This window comes from Terrapene carolina, unplaced genomic scaffold, assembly GCF_002925995.2.
Source record: "Terrapene carolina triunguis isolate 2854851 unplaced genomic scaffold, T_m_triunguis-2.0 Scaffold58, whole genome shotgun sequence".
Taxonomy (NCBI): domain Eukaryota; kingdom Metazoa; phylum Chordata; order Testudines; family Emydidae; genus Terrapene; species Terrapene triunguis.
In genome coordinates this window covers 76297772-76311362 of record NW_020664409.1, presented here as the reverse complement: position 1 = coordinate 76311362, position 13591 = coordinate 76297772, and the positions used below count along the sequence as shown (strand labels likewise).

General features: G+C 38.3%; 1 protein-coding gene across 1 annotated transcript in view; it reads left to right on the top strand.

Annotated features, from left to right (window-relative positions):
- Positions 1-13591, top strand: part of STK3 (serine/threonine kinase 3) — a 278273-nt gene that overhangs the window by 48634 nt on the left and 216048 nt on the right. The window contains exons 5-6 of the mRNA XM_024215812.3: positions 8259-8423; positions 10850-11017. Of these exons, the coding sequence (XP_024071580.1) occupies positions 8259-8423; positions 10850-11017 (333 nt within the window). The remainder of the gene's footprint in view (positions 1-8258; positions 8424-10849; positions 11018-13591) is intronic.

Sequence of the window (13591 nt, the reverse complement as noted above, 5' to 3'; positions counted from 1 at the left end):
TAATAAGATTGGATTGAACCTCAAGCTGGGAAGTTTTTCTATATATTAAATAATTTAAATTTGTTGTGAACACTCACCCTTAAGGAGATGAACTTGCTAATTACAACTGTTTCCCTCCCGCGCCCCCTCCCCCCTTTCTGTAGAATCATTCCGCTCTCTTACGAAATGATTGATCTTGTGATATAATAAAAAAAATAGGAAAAGGAGGTAGCGGATATATCCTGTACTCTTTCAAAACAGCAACTGTAAAAAAAATTGCTGTTGCTTAACTTAATTTCTTTACAGTTTTGTGTGTGTGCGGGGAAGAGGGAAAGTTTGAAGCCTGTACTGGTCCCTAAATAGAGCATTCCTCTTTCTTGTAGTGTCTACATTACCAACTTATGTCAGTATAATTGCATCGCTCATGGATGTGGATTTTCCACACCCCCGAGTGACGCAGTTATACTGACCTAATCCCCAGTGTAGACAGCGCTGTGTCAACAGAGGGGCTTCTCCTGGCAACCTAGCCCACTGCCTTTTGTGGAGGTGGAGTACCTATAACGATGGGAGAATCTCTCTCGTCAGTGTAGGTAGCATCTTCAGTAAGCTCTAGAGCGGTGCAGCTGCAGCACTGTAAATGTAGACAAGCCCTCAGGTTTCTGGGAGCTTGTTGCATTCACGTACTCCATTACTTTTTGAATATATGCCAGTTGCATGAACAGCTTACACAGTTTTAAGAAGAATTATCCAAATTGTGTTCCAATGTGCACTAAGTATAAAATATAGATAGATTAGATTCTTTCTCGATGTTTTCTTCATTTATTCCATAATCCTGATCAGAAAACTGAAGGGGCTCTTTCTGGAATATAGCACATGCAAAAGATGTATTCTTACTATTCACCTGAAAATAATTATTAGAAGAGCTTATATATCCCTATTGTGTTCATCCAGAGTAATTGAGAGGGATAGTTGTGGGGTTTAGTAATCTGTCAGGTTACCTGAGTAGTCCACCTGGTTCATTAAGCAGCCAAATGCAAATGGCTATATCCCACTATGTGTTTTCTTGTACTATATTATTTTTACTTTGGGGGGCAAGGACATGTCATTTGTTGATTGTTGGTTGCCTTCTTGAAAGCACAGTGTACAATTTATATTCCTATGTAAATGATTGATGAAGAACTGTAGAAGTGGGAAAGACCTGGGTCATCTAGTGTGTCCCTTTGCCATTGCTGGATCCTGACAATGTGTTATTTTTAAAAAGATGCCTTGTCCAGTCCACTTTTAAAAGTCCCAAGCAATGGAGTTTACTAGGTTTCCTACTCAGGAAGTTTGTCTTGCCCATTCATTCACAGTTTTTTATTTCTTTAATTTTCATCCCATTTCTCCTGGTTATGCTCTCTTGTACTACCCTCACTGAATATAAGGAGACAATTTTCCACACATCTTGGCTGAAAAAGCAAAGACAATATGAAAAAATGGAGTGTAATTCTTCAAAATGTGTCACAATTGTTGACTTTTAATGCAATCTTATAATGCCCTTTTCACCTTAAAAATAAATAAATAAAAAGGGCTACCTGGTGTTTAGTGAGTGAAATAAAGAAGATTGTTTAAAACCCAGAATGATTGTGGAGGCGAGTAGTATGGGCAGCTGACCTCTTCATGAAAAAGCAATATCTTAGTCCTGAATATGCTTTGTAGGGCCAGTCTACACTATAAAGGGTTGGCTGATGCTGCTAGACTGGTATAGGTAGACCAGCAGAGCCCCCTGGTGGAGCGGCAGCTTATACTAGTGAAAGGAGTGATTTTTGCCAGTATAGCTACATCAGTTTTGCTGGCATAGCTCGTCAGTCAGGAGTTTGTTTTTTTTCCACACCCCTGACTGACACAGTCTAACAATGCTTTGCAGGATAGAGCAGCAGGCATTAATAGGCTGTGGCTGCAAGGAAAGTCATAGCTATTGTAGTACCATTATCTTCCCATAGTAATTACTGTTCTTATTAAAATGCAGATGGTCTTATTGTTGAAATATAGTAAAGGGCCAGCTAAATTAAGATTCCTGCTATTCCACAATACAGTGCTACAACAGCTTTCGTAACATGATATATTTTAATGCAGATCATGTTGCATTTTGGCAATTTATTACCTGCTAATAGAAAGCATTTGGCAAACAGCAAAGTAATTCAGATTTTTGAAGGACATTTTAAAGCAGGTTTTTGGCTGAGCATGAGGGATTACACTCATCATGATGGAATTTTGCTGTTTGGATATAATGTGATAACTTTTGAATGACACATCTGATCAATTCCAAAATGTCAGGGAACATTCTAGTTATCAATTAGCAGAACCCTATTGATTATGGTGAAAATTGAAAAACCTTAAAGGGTGGGGGGGGATATGAAGAACACACAGATTTCTTTGCGTTTGGTGAACAGGCTCATTATGTTCAACACCTCTGTAATTATCTACAGATCAAAGAATCAACTGCTGGCAGCCTTGAACACATTCCAGTATAATAGTACTCCCAATGTCCATTTAAAATGTTGACACTCTGAAAGACACATCTCTGCAATTGGGAGGGGGCGAGAAAGACAATGGGGGGGGGAGGGAAAAGCAGGGGATGTGGGTTGCTTGTCTGAACTTGAAGTTATTCAGGAACAGCTATTCCTGAGTGGCTCCATGGGTGGAGACTCTTATTCTGGGATAAGAGGGCCTTATTTCTGTTTAGTTTAACCCAGTGATTTAAACTAGACACTCTTATTCCAGAATAAGAGTGTTCACACCTGGAGCTATTCAGGAATATCTGTTCCCGAATAACTCATTGTGTAGACAAGCCGTAAGAATGATGGGAAGGGTGGGGTTAGGTGGTTTTCTCTGCCCCAGTATGCTGTATGTAGTTTTTTGTCTCTGTGTACAGACCCATCTGTTTTATCCATTTTTGTTTTTTCTTTCTCTTCTCTTGCCCAGAAACTCTTAATTAGCATTGTCTGGCTTGTGTACTGTCAGCAGTGTGAAACTGATAGTTGCTGCCATTAGGAAGTGCTAATGAGCAGTAGCTCAGCCTTGATATTGCTAATTGTAGACTTTGCAGGAATTTCATATGTGGGAGTTTGAGAAATTAAGAAAACATGGCATTCCCTTGAGCTCAATCCAAATTTAGGACTCTGCTAGTTCATTAGTGCTTTAGGGCGTGAGATCTTGATAGCCTCTCTTATACTGTACAGCTAAGGTGGTTTATTTTCCTTCTGGTAAGAGTAAGTGACTGACTGGCATCTATTCTGCTGTGCATCATCTGGTCTGATGGTAACTGTCCTCCCTGCTGGCATAGGTAAGGCACAATCAGTCACTTGGCAATTAAACATTTTTAAAATTTGTGATCAAATATTGTCACCAGATTTTGTCAAAACTAGCCTATGCACCAGTTCTGTGGAATAAGCACATGGGAAATTTGAACTATAAAAAGTAGCCATTTTTTTTTAGTTATTACTGTACTATAAATTTAGATAATTTCTGTAAAAGTCAGAAACATATTGATTTTGTTTAAAAACTGTTTTGGAAAGTAAAGTTTATGAAAATAAGGAGGTTGGACTGGAAACAGTTTTGACACTTTAACTTTATTGATCAGCAATTTTGACCAATTTTAACATCTTATAAAATGGGGGGAAAATGGGGATTCATGTGTGACAATCATGTTCATTGTCTGTGGTGAAATTCATTCCTTAATTGTGGAAGGCCAGCATCTGGCCAGTTCACTTGTAGGATTTAAGGAATGCATAGATAGACCTTTGTCCTTTTTCCTCTTCACAGTAATTAATTTTTCCTTCTGAGAAAAATCTGTCTTTTGTACTCTATAATCTCAGCAGAGTATTTTGAAAACGGAAATTAACAGAGAGTGTTACATCAGAACATAAGAATGGCCATACTGGGTCAGACCAATGGTCCATCTAACCTAGTATCCTGCTTTCCAACAGTGGCCAATGCCAGGTGCTTCAGAGAGAATGTACAGAACAGATAATCATCAAGTGATCCATCCGGTGTCGCCCATTCCCAGCTTCTGGAAAACAGAGGCAAGGGACACTTTAGAGCATGGTTTTGTATCCCTGTTCATCCTGGCTCATAGTCATTGATGGACCTATCCTCCATGAATTTATCTAGTTCTTTTTTGAAGCCTGTTATAGTCTTGGCCTTCATAATGACCTCTGGCAAAGAGTTCGACAGGCTGACTGTGCGTTGTGTGAAGAAATACTTCCTTTTGTTTGTTTTAAACCTGCTGCCTATTCATTTCATTTGGTGATCCCTTAGTTCTTGTGTTATGAGATGGAGTAAATAAGACTTCCTTATTTACTTTCTCCACACTAGTTATGATTTTGTAGACCTCTGTCATATCCCCCCCTTAGTCGTTTCTTTTCCAAGCTGAAAAGTCCCAGTCTTATTAATCTTTCCTCATATGGTAGCTGTTCCATACCCCAATCATTTTTGTTGTCTTTTTCTGTACCCTTTCCAATTCCATGTCTTTTTTGAGATGGGACGACCAGATCTGCATGTAGTATTCAAGGTGGGGGCGTACCATGGATTTATAGAGAGGCAATATGATATTTTCTGTTTTCTTACTTATCCCTTTCCTAATGATTCCCAACATTCTGTTAGCTTTTTTGACTGCCACTGCACATTGAGTGGATGTTTTCAGAGAACTATCCACAATGACTCCAAGCTCTGTTTCTTGAGTGGTAACAGCTAATTTAGACCTCATCATTTTATATGTAGAGTTGGGATTATGTTTTCCAATGTGCATTACTTTGCATTTATCAACATTGAATTTTATTGGCCATTTTGTTGCCCTGTCACCCAGTTTTGTGAGATCTCTTTGTAACTCTTCACAGTCTGCTTTTGACTTAACTACCTTAAGTAGTTCTGTATCATTTGCAAATGTTGCCACCTCACTGTTCACCCCTTTTTCCAGATCATTTATGAATATGTTGAATAGGACTGGTCCTGGTACAGACCCCTGGGGACACCACTATTTATCTTTTTCCACTGAGAAAACTGACCATTTATTACAACCCTTTGTTTCCTATTTTTTAACCAGTTACTGATCCATGTGAAGACCTTCCTTCTTATCCCAGGACAGCTTACTTTGCTTAAAAGCCTTTGGTGAGGGACCTGGTCAAAGACTTTCTGAAAGTCCAAGTGCACTCTATCCACCAGATCACCCTTGCCCACGTGTTTGTTGACTCCCCTCAAAGAATTCTAGTAGATTGGTGCGGCATGATTTTCTTTTACATGTTGACTCTTCCTCAACACATTGTGTTCATCTAGGTGTCTGATAATTCTGTTCTTTACTACAGTTTTAACCAATTTGCCTGGAACTGAAGCTAGGCTTACCAGCCTGTAATTGCTGGATTGCTTCTGGAGCCTTTTTAAAAAATTGGCATCACATTAGCTATTCTCCAGTCATCTGGTACAGAAGCTGATTTAAATGATAGGTTACACACCAGTTAGTAGTTCTGCAGTTTTTCATTTGAGTTCCTTCAGAACTCTTTGGTGAATACCATCTGGTCCTGGTGACTTATTACTGTTTAGTTTATCAGTTTGTTCCAAAACCTCCTCTGATGACACCTCAATCTGGGACACTTCCTCAGATTTGTCACCTAAAAAGAGTGGCCCAAGTTTGGGAATCTCCCTCACATCCTCAGCCATGAAGACAGATGCAAAGAATTCATTTAGTTTCTCTGCAATGGCCTTATCTTCCTTGGGGAGTGCTCCTTTAGCACCTTGATCATCCAGTGGCCTCACTGGTTGTTTAGCATGCTTCCTGCTTCTGATGTACTTATTATTATTTTTTTTTTGCTCTTCGTTTTGAGCCTTTGGTTAGCTGTTCTTCAAATTCTTTTTTGGCCTCCCTAATTATATTTTTACACTTCACTTGCCAGAGTTTTTGCTCCTTTCTATTTTCCTTAGTAGAATTTAATTTCCACTTCTTAAACCTTTCCTCACAGGTCACATTTTCTAAACCATTTATTATTTTTGTTGCTCTCCTCTGGATTCTCTCTCCAACTTGTCCACATCTTTCCTACTCGACACAGTACTCCAGCTGAGGCCTCCCCAATGTCAAGTATACTGGGACAATTACCTCTTGTGTCGTACATACAACATTCCTATTAATATACCCCAGAGTTGAAAAGGATTTTTTTGGCCTCGACTCTGTACCTAGAGTTGAAGAGTTCATCCTGGGCCACTCCTGCGAAGTGCTTAGCACCCTCAACGAACATTTAATTTATTATTGTTAATTTATTACTTATATTGAAGTAGCACTTAGAGGCTCTCATGCGGATCAGAGTAACATTCTGTTATGTGCCGTACAAATGCAAAGTTAAGAAGTGTCTTCCGCTTAGGAAGGAAAAACTGCACAGCTACAAAATGGAGAATAACTGGCTAGGTGGTACCGCTGGAAAGAATCTGGGTTATAGTGGCTCACAAACTGAAAGTGAGTCAACAATGTGATGCATTTGCAAAAAAGGCTAATATTCTGGGGTGTATTAATAGGAGTGTTGTATGTACAACAGAAGAGGTAATTGTCGCACTCTACTGACCCTTGGGGGGGTCTCAGCTGGAGTATGGTGTTCAATAGGAAAGATGTGGACAAGTTGGTGAGAGAGTCCAGAGGAGAGCAACAAAATGATAAAAGATTTAGAAAATGTGACTTATGAGGAAAGGCTTAAAAAAAAAAAAAACTGGGCATGTTCAGTATTTTGAGAACAAGATGGCAGGACCTGATAGCAGTCTTCAAATATGTTAAGAGCTGTTATGAAGAGGACTGTGGTCAATTGTTCTCCATGTCCACTGAAGGTAGGACAAGAAATAATGGGCTTTATTTGCAGCAAGGGAGATTTAGGTTAGAGATCAGGAAAATCTTTCTAACTATAAGGACAGTTAAGCACTGGAATAGATTTCCAAGGAGTGCTCTGGAGTTCCTGTCATTGGAGGTTTTTAAGAGCAGGTTGGACAAAAACCCATCAGGGATGATCTAGGTTTACTCAGTCCTGCCTCAGTGCAGGGGGCTGGATTTGATGATTTCTTAAGTCCCTTCCAGCCTACATTTCTGTGATTTTTATGATTCACTTAATAGTTAATCTGGGTGATAAGCACCCAGGTCTGAGCACCTGGGGTAGTCTAGTCCAGGTGTGAATGTCCCCAATGCAAAGTCATATCTACATTATGGTGTCCTCACTATTTCTTTACTTGCTTATTTGTGTTTGGGGTCATATCTCATGGTTCTCTGTGCTGAGATGCTCTGATTCTTTCCCAGGCAATTGTGGGAGTACTTGTCTGTTCTTCAGGGGGAAGTGTGGGAAAGCATTAGAGGACTATCAGCTCTTGAGTGATTTAGCCTACATCCACGCTGCAAAATGGGTGTATTCCAGCCCGAGTTTAAGCGGAGACCAGGTTCTAACCCATACCCCCAGCTGGTCTGCTAGCTCAGGCTCAAAGCACCTCCAAATCTGGGTAAAAGGTTTTAGCATGCGGACAATGGGGGGTTGTTTGTGCTAAAATCTTGGTAAGAGTCCGCATTAACTCTACTGCTGAGACATTTTCTTTGGGGCAGCACCTGTCTCTAAGAGTTAATAATCTAATTATTAGATCGGGGGGATAGCTCAGTGGTTTGAGCATTGGCCTGCTAAACCCAGGGTTGTGAGTTCAGTCCTTGAGAGGGCTACTTAGGGATCTGGGGCAAAAATCAGTACTTGGTCCTGCTAGTGAAGGCAGGGGGCTGGACTCAATGACTTTTCAGGGTCCCTTCCAGTTCTATGAGAGAGGTGTATCTCCATATATTGGAGAGAGAGAGAGAATTCTCTTTCTCATATGTATAAAATAAAGAAAACAAAAAAAATTCAAAAAAGTTTTAAGCTAATCTTGTGGCAACATTTCAACCCCTATTTTGCTTATGTGATGTTTAGGGCCCAATTTTGCAATGTGATCTGTATGGGTGAACTCCTGCTCATGTCTGAAGTAGGGTTACTTCCCATCCAGCTATGTGGATCAAATTGCAGAATCAGAGCCTTAAATTGTAAACTCTTTTAGACCTGGTCTTGCCTCATATCTGTAAAGCATCTAGCATGCTTCATATGTGTTATATAAATAATAATAATTATAAAACAGTTTACAGAACCTTCTATGCTGTAACATTGTTTATTTAAATGTATAACTATTGTGTGTGTGTGTGTGTGTATATACACACACACACACCCAGGAAGAAAAGTAGTTAGATGTTTGTTTTCTTATAGCTAACAGAAGATGAAATAGCAACCATTCTTAAATCCACACTTAAAGGACTTGAATATTTGCACTTCATGAGAAAAATACACAGAGATATAAAGGCTGGAAACATCCTCCTTAACACAGAAGGACATGCAAAATTAGCTGATTTTGGAGTGGCTGGCCAATTAACAGTAAGTATATGAAAAGGTCAGAACCTTTTTTAGATTGTTATAATGCTCGTAACCATTCACTTAAAAAAAAATAAAAAAGGGGGGGGGGATGATTTCCTTTCATCATTTTCCATGGCCAGGAGTGACTGGTGATGGTGGGAAAGAGAGCACTTTTCTTCCCATGATGATTATTTTGTTGCTCTCTAACTTTATTGAGCTTACTTAACTTGATTAAAAACCCCATAATATCATCAACTTTAATTCCTTTAATTTGATTTTAGCAGGTTGAATTATATAGCCTAGTCAAGACCTTCGGAAGACTGTACTGCTTCTGTGTAGTTGTCTTGAAAATACATGGAATACTTCAGTATTGTCAGTCTGGTACCAGGGCTTGGGAACAGCTTGTACGTGCCCATATGCCGTACCATAACTCTCTGAAGTTACTGTCTTGTTCTTTAGAATTTCAACTTAGTTTAAAAAGTGAGTCCCTAGCTGTTGTGGTTGCAAAGAAAATCTCAGATATATTAATTGCATGTAAGTGATGCCGAGATGTCAGTATGAATGTGGAAAGAGCCTGGAAACAGCTCTCAAAGTGAGGTATTAATAATAATTTAAATGTCAACATTGTTAATGATTTCATTGCTCCTGTAAAAAAGAAGAGGGAGGATCACAGTACTGCACAGCTTATTGTGAGAGACTTCTCATTTTGGTGCCACAAGTAGGAGGCCTTTGGGAAAGTTACCACTGCTTTCACCCCCTTGACTAATGCCCTAGGTCAGTGTTTCTTAACCAGGGTGATATGTGTACCCCTGGGGGTACACAGAGGTCTTCCAGGGGGTACATCAACTCATCTAGATGTTTGCCTAGTTTTACAACAGGCTACATAAAAAGCACTAGCAAAATCAGTACAAACTAAAATTTCATACAAACAAAATGAAAAAGTAAGCAATTTTTCAGTAATAGTGTGCTGTGACATTTTGGATTTTTTTGTCTGATTTTTTGTAATCAAGTAGTTTTTAAGTGAGGTGAAACTTGGGGGGTACGCAAGACAAATCAGAGTCCTGAAAGGGGTATAGTAGTCTGAAAAGGTTTTGAGCCAGTTCCCTAGGTAGACTAGCAGAGCTCATGTGCATATTGAAGACCCATGAAAGGGAAGCCAAGCTTATTGAGCCCAGGGGAGCTCAGAGAGCATGTGATCATATTTTGAATATCTCCACACCTACAGTGAGCACAACCTCATCCTGGTGATTTATTTGGGCAGAGCTTGGAAAAATACCACTTTCTATTTAATCCAATTTGGCCCTTTTCTGGCACCATTAAGGTGCAAGTGTTCCAAAACCTGGAAAAGTGGCTGGCTAACTTATTAGTCATATGGATTTATGGACACTGCTACATTTCAAAAGAGCTTGATCCTTTGTTATGGCAGTAGGATCATAAATGTTTGCATTTTTTGTGTGTGACATAACAGGAATAACTTTTACATTATCATTGTAACAGCGTCTGCTGAACATTATGAACTCAACTAAATACATGAAGTGATCCCTCTAAAAAAATCTTAGAAATGAAGCAGTTGGGAGTACATATCAATAACTTAAGAGTAAAAACCTTTATAAGAACATTGTAGTTAGCAATCCTAGCTAATAACAATCCTTATTTTACAGAAGTAAATATGCACATAAATAAAAATCCTAGAAATGTAGGGTTAAGATTAGATTTTCAAGAAATTCAAACATCTGAGAGTTTGGAAATTCAGTTAAGGTACCCACACTATCTTAATTCTGCCTGTAAGGTGATCAACAGAGGTGCGTGGGGTAGCCCATAGTTTTGTCCCTTCCCACCTAAAATCCATTGGTCTTGCTAGATATACCGTCTTTCCTTCTTCCTGGGCTCTGTGTTGGAGACTTGGAGAGCAAACAACCCTTACACCTGATTTTTCTTATGCAACCAGGCCTGTCTCTGAAGCTGCTGGTGAGCTATCATTAGCTTGGCAGCTCCTGAAGCCCCATTCCAGTATCACTATTTAAAAATGCTGATATAGTTTAAAAATGAGTTTAAATCAACTAGACTTTGTCCTGTTGATGACATGAGTCCAGTAAACTTTGTGGCAAAAAATTGGAAAGAAGAAGAAGAATAAAATAAAGTGGTAAAAAACCTTAGACTGATTGGACTCCAGGGAAGTTCTTTATTTTAAGAGCAAAAAAATCAAGAAATCCCTTGTTTTATTTACTTCAGGTTTGAAAGGAAAACTCTCCCTCAGTCAGACATCTACCAATTTTGAGGGTATTTGTTTATTTGTAGATTTAGAAGGGGGCCGGGGTGGGGGTGGGGGGAGGCGATGTAGTGCTTACAATGGAATCTCAGTTCTAACCTTAAATATGAAACAAATGTAATAGGAATCTATGCAGACAAATGTCCAAATTTTAATTGCACAAACGATGTAATTACAGGATACAATGGCAAAACGAAATACTGTTATAGGTACTCCATTTTGGATGGCTCCTGAGGTAATACAAGAGATTGGTTATAACTGTGTGGCAGATATTTGGTCCCTTGGTATCACTTCAATAGAAATGGCCGAAGGAAAACCTCCATATGCTGATATACATCCAATGAGAGTAAGTAAAATGTGAATTTTTTTAAAATGAGTTATTGACCACGGTATGTTGTTTTCACAGCTAGCTGTAGAGTTATGGCACAGAGAAATGTGGGCAAAATCCTGGAATCCTTAATCAGGTCTCACTCACTGCTTGACTTCTATCTCCCCAATACTTAAAAGGTACTGTTACTGTAGTTCGTACCTTGCAAACATTGAATTGATTTTCACAATCCCCCTATAAGAAAGTAGTGTTATCTCCATTTTACAGATAGATAACTAAGGCACAGAGAGATTAAGTGACTTCCCCAAGGTAACAAAAGAAGCCTGTTTGAAGTTGAACCCAGATCTCCTGAGTTCAGTCCACTGTTCTAACCACGTGACCATCCTTCCTTCCTTCAAAGGGTGTTTTGATTAATAATAGCCAAGAACGGAATTCAGGATTTGACCCATTGGTTGTTATTGCCAGTGTTCATAATTCCAAACCAGTTTTTATGTGTTACTAAACATAAAGTAAGTTAGGAGTGTATTTCTGCATTAGCTTAGATTAAAAATAAATAAATAAATAGAATGTGTGATCTAAGAGTGATGATAATTGAAAAATATTGCTTTTTGAGAAGTTCATGGACTGGTGTTATCCAGGGACTTTACTGCTACCAGTTGGATATACTTTTGTTTATTGAACTGCACTATAAATAATAGTTATGCCTTTCTAATAAGTATGATTATAATAAAAACAGTTATTTTCATGTGCCATTTATAATTAGAACCCATTCTGGGTTAACAAGACATTATATGCTGTTAAAGGCAGTATGTTTCCCAGTATGTTTGGGAATATTTAAGCATGACACACATACTTGCTTATCATATTGTTTAATCTTTTTTTGTCAGTATCTCATGAGTCAGCATTTTAATATAAATACAGGGAACCACCGTGGTTGAGTAAAAAGGTGCTGTTTTTACACAGTGACTTTAACTTGAATCCATTCAAGAGTATTTAGTAGATTTATGGTTTTTAAAAAAAGCAGGAATGATCTCTAAGGTTGCAAAAAGTTTTGTTAGTGAGTAGTTAAAGCAAAACTACTGTTTTGTGGTCTTGAAACATTATAGCATTTAAAGAAACACCTAATAAAACTTTTGGCAAAGCCATTGTTCTTGGCTATTTTGAAATTAAAGAATGACTAGAAATAATTCAAATTGAGATGAACAAGACATATATCTTTCAAGCTCGCCCTTTTTTAATGAGTGGCTTAATTAATGAAGATTTAACATTTTAAACTGTTCTGAAGAACTGTATTGATTACAGATTAATTATAGTTGATTGTATTGGGGTTTTTTAGTTGTACTCGGAAACATTAATGAAATCATCTTCATTACATCTGGGATCACTTTAACATAATTGCATGTAGTTGCACTAGGTAATGAAAGGTAAGGACTAAATTATCAGAGAGGATTTTATCAGTATGACAATAGCTGCTTATAAACCAAAGGTCACTGTTTGAATTTGAAAGCTTGTGAGTCTTTTTAATTCTTGTAATCAAATGAATGATATCAAAGGCCAAAGTAATTTAACATAACAATTCTGGATTACACAGAACACATGTTCTTGTTAATAAATTGTGTTATGGTCTTTAAGGACTTGTATGCTGTTAGTACTCTTTTGTATATTTGATACCCACAGGTTTTCTTAATTTTTATTAGTGAGCTGTTACAGTGGTTAACAAGAAATACACAGATTTAAGTTGCAATAGTTTTCCCAGAGTTATATGATCTAACTTCACAGGATCCTTGGACATATGTAGATGCTTTTCTATTTTGTTTTAGTTATGACATACAATTGATATAGGCAAGCATGAAAGCTTGGGCAAATTTTCATTGCTTTTTCTGGATCTTGCTTGAGTTCTGCGGTATTTATGTAAAGTACAATTTTGTTACTTGGGAATGCATGTTATATGCGCTATTTTGCTGTAGGCCGGTTGGCATTGCCACAAAGGTAATACACTGCCGGTAGGCCATTTCCTTGTCGACTGCATTTACAGTTTAATAGAAATATTACATGACTTTTTTAAACAAGTGTTTTGGCAGGGAGGAAATAGCAGATTCCATGCAAACAAGCATCGCTTCCTCCATTTAACCACACTCTAGCTACTCCAAAGAATTGTACTAAGTTTCAGTTTGGGAAGGATGAGAAGGGAGGAAAAAGGCATTTCAGGTTGAAGAATAGCAATGATTTCTTCTTGTAAAGTATTTAAACTTGTGGTTAAATATTTGTGACCACATAAAGGCGATGAGTGCCATTTCATCTGGTTGTGTTGTAGATCTGAGGCTGTTACCGCCTGGGACCACCGTGTTTGGCTTATGCTGGAAAGGCCATGACCATAAACCAACCCAATAGTCTAATAGTAGCACTTTTTTCATACATGTAAGTGGCCTGCGTTGCCTCATCCATCTGGCGTCTAACTTCATTCATGCTGCTGGTAGCGTTAAATAAAGACATACACCTCTACTTCGATATAATGCTGTCCTCGGGAGCCAAAAAATCTTACCGTGTTATAGGTGAAACCACGTTATATTGAACTTGTTTTGATCCACCGGA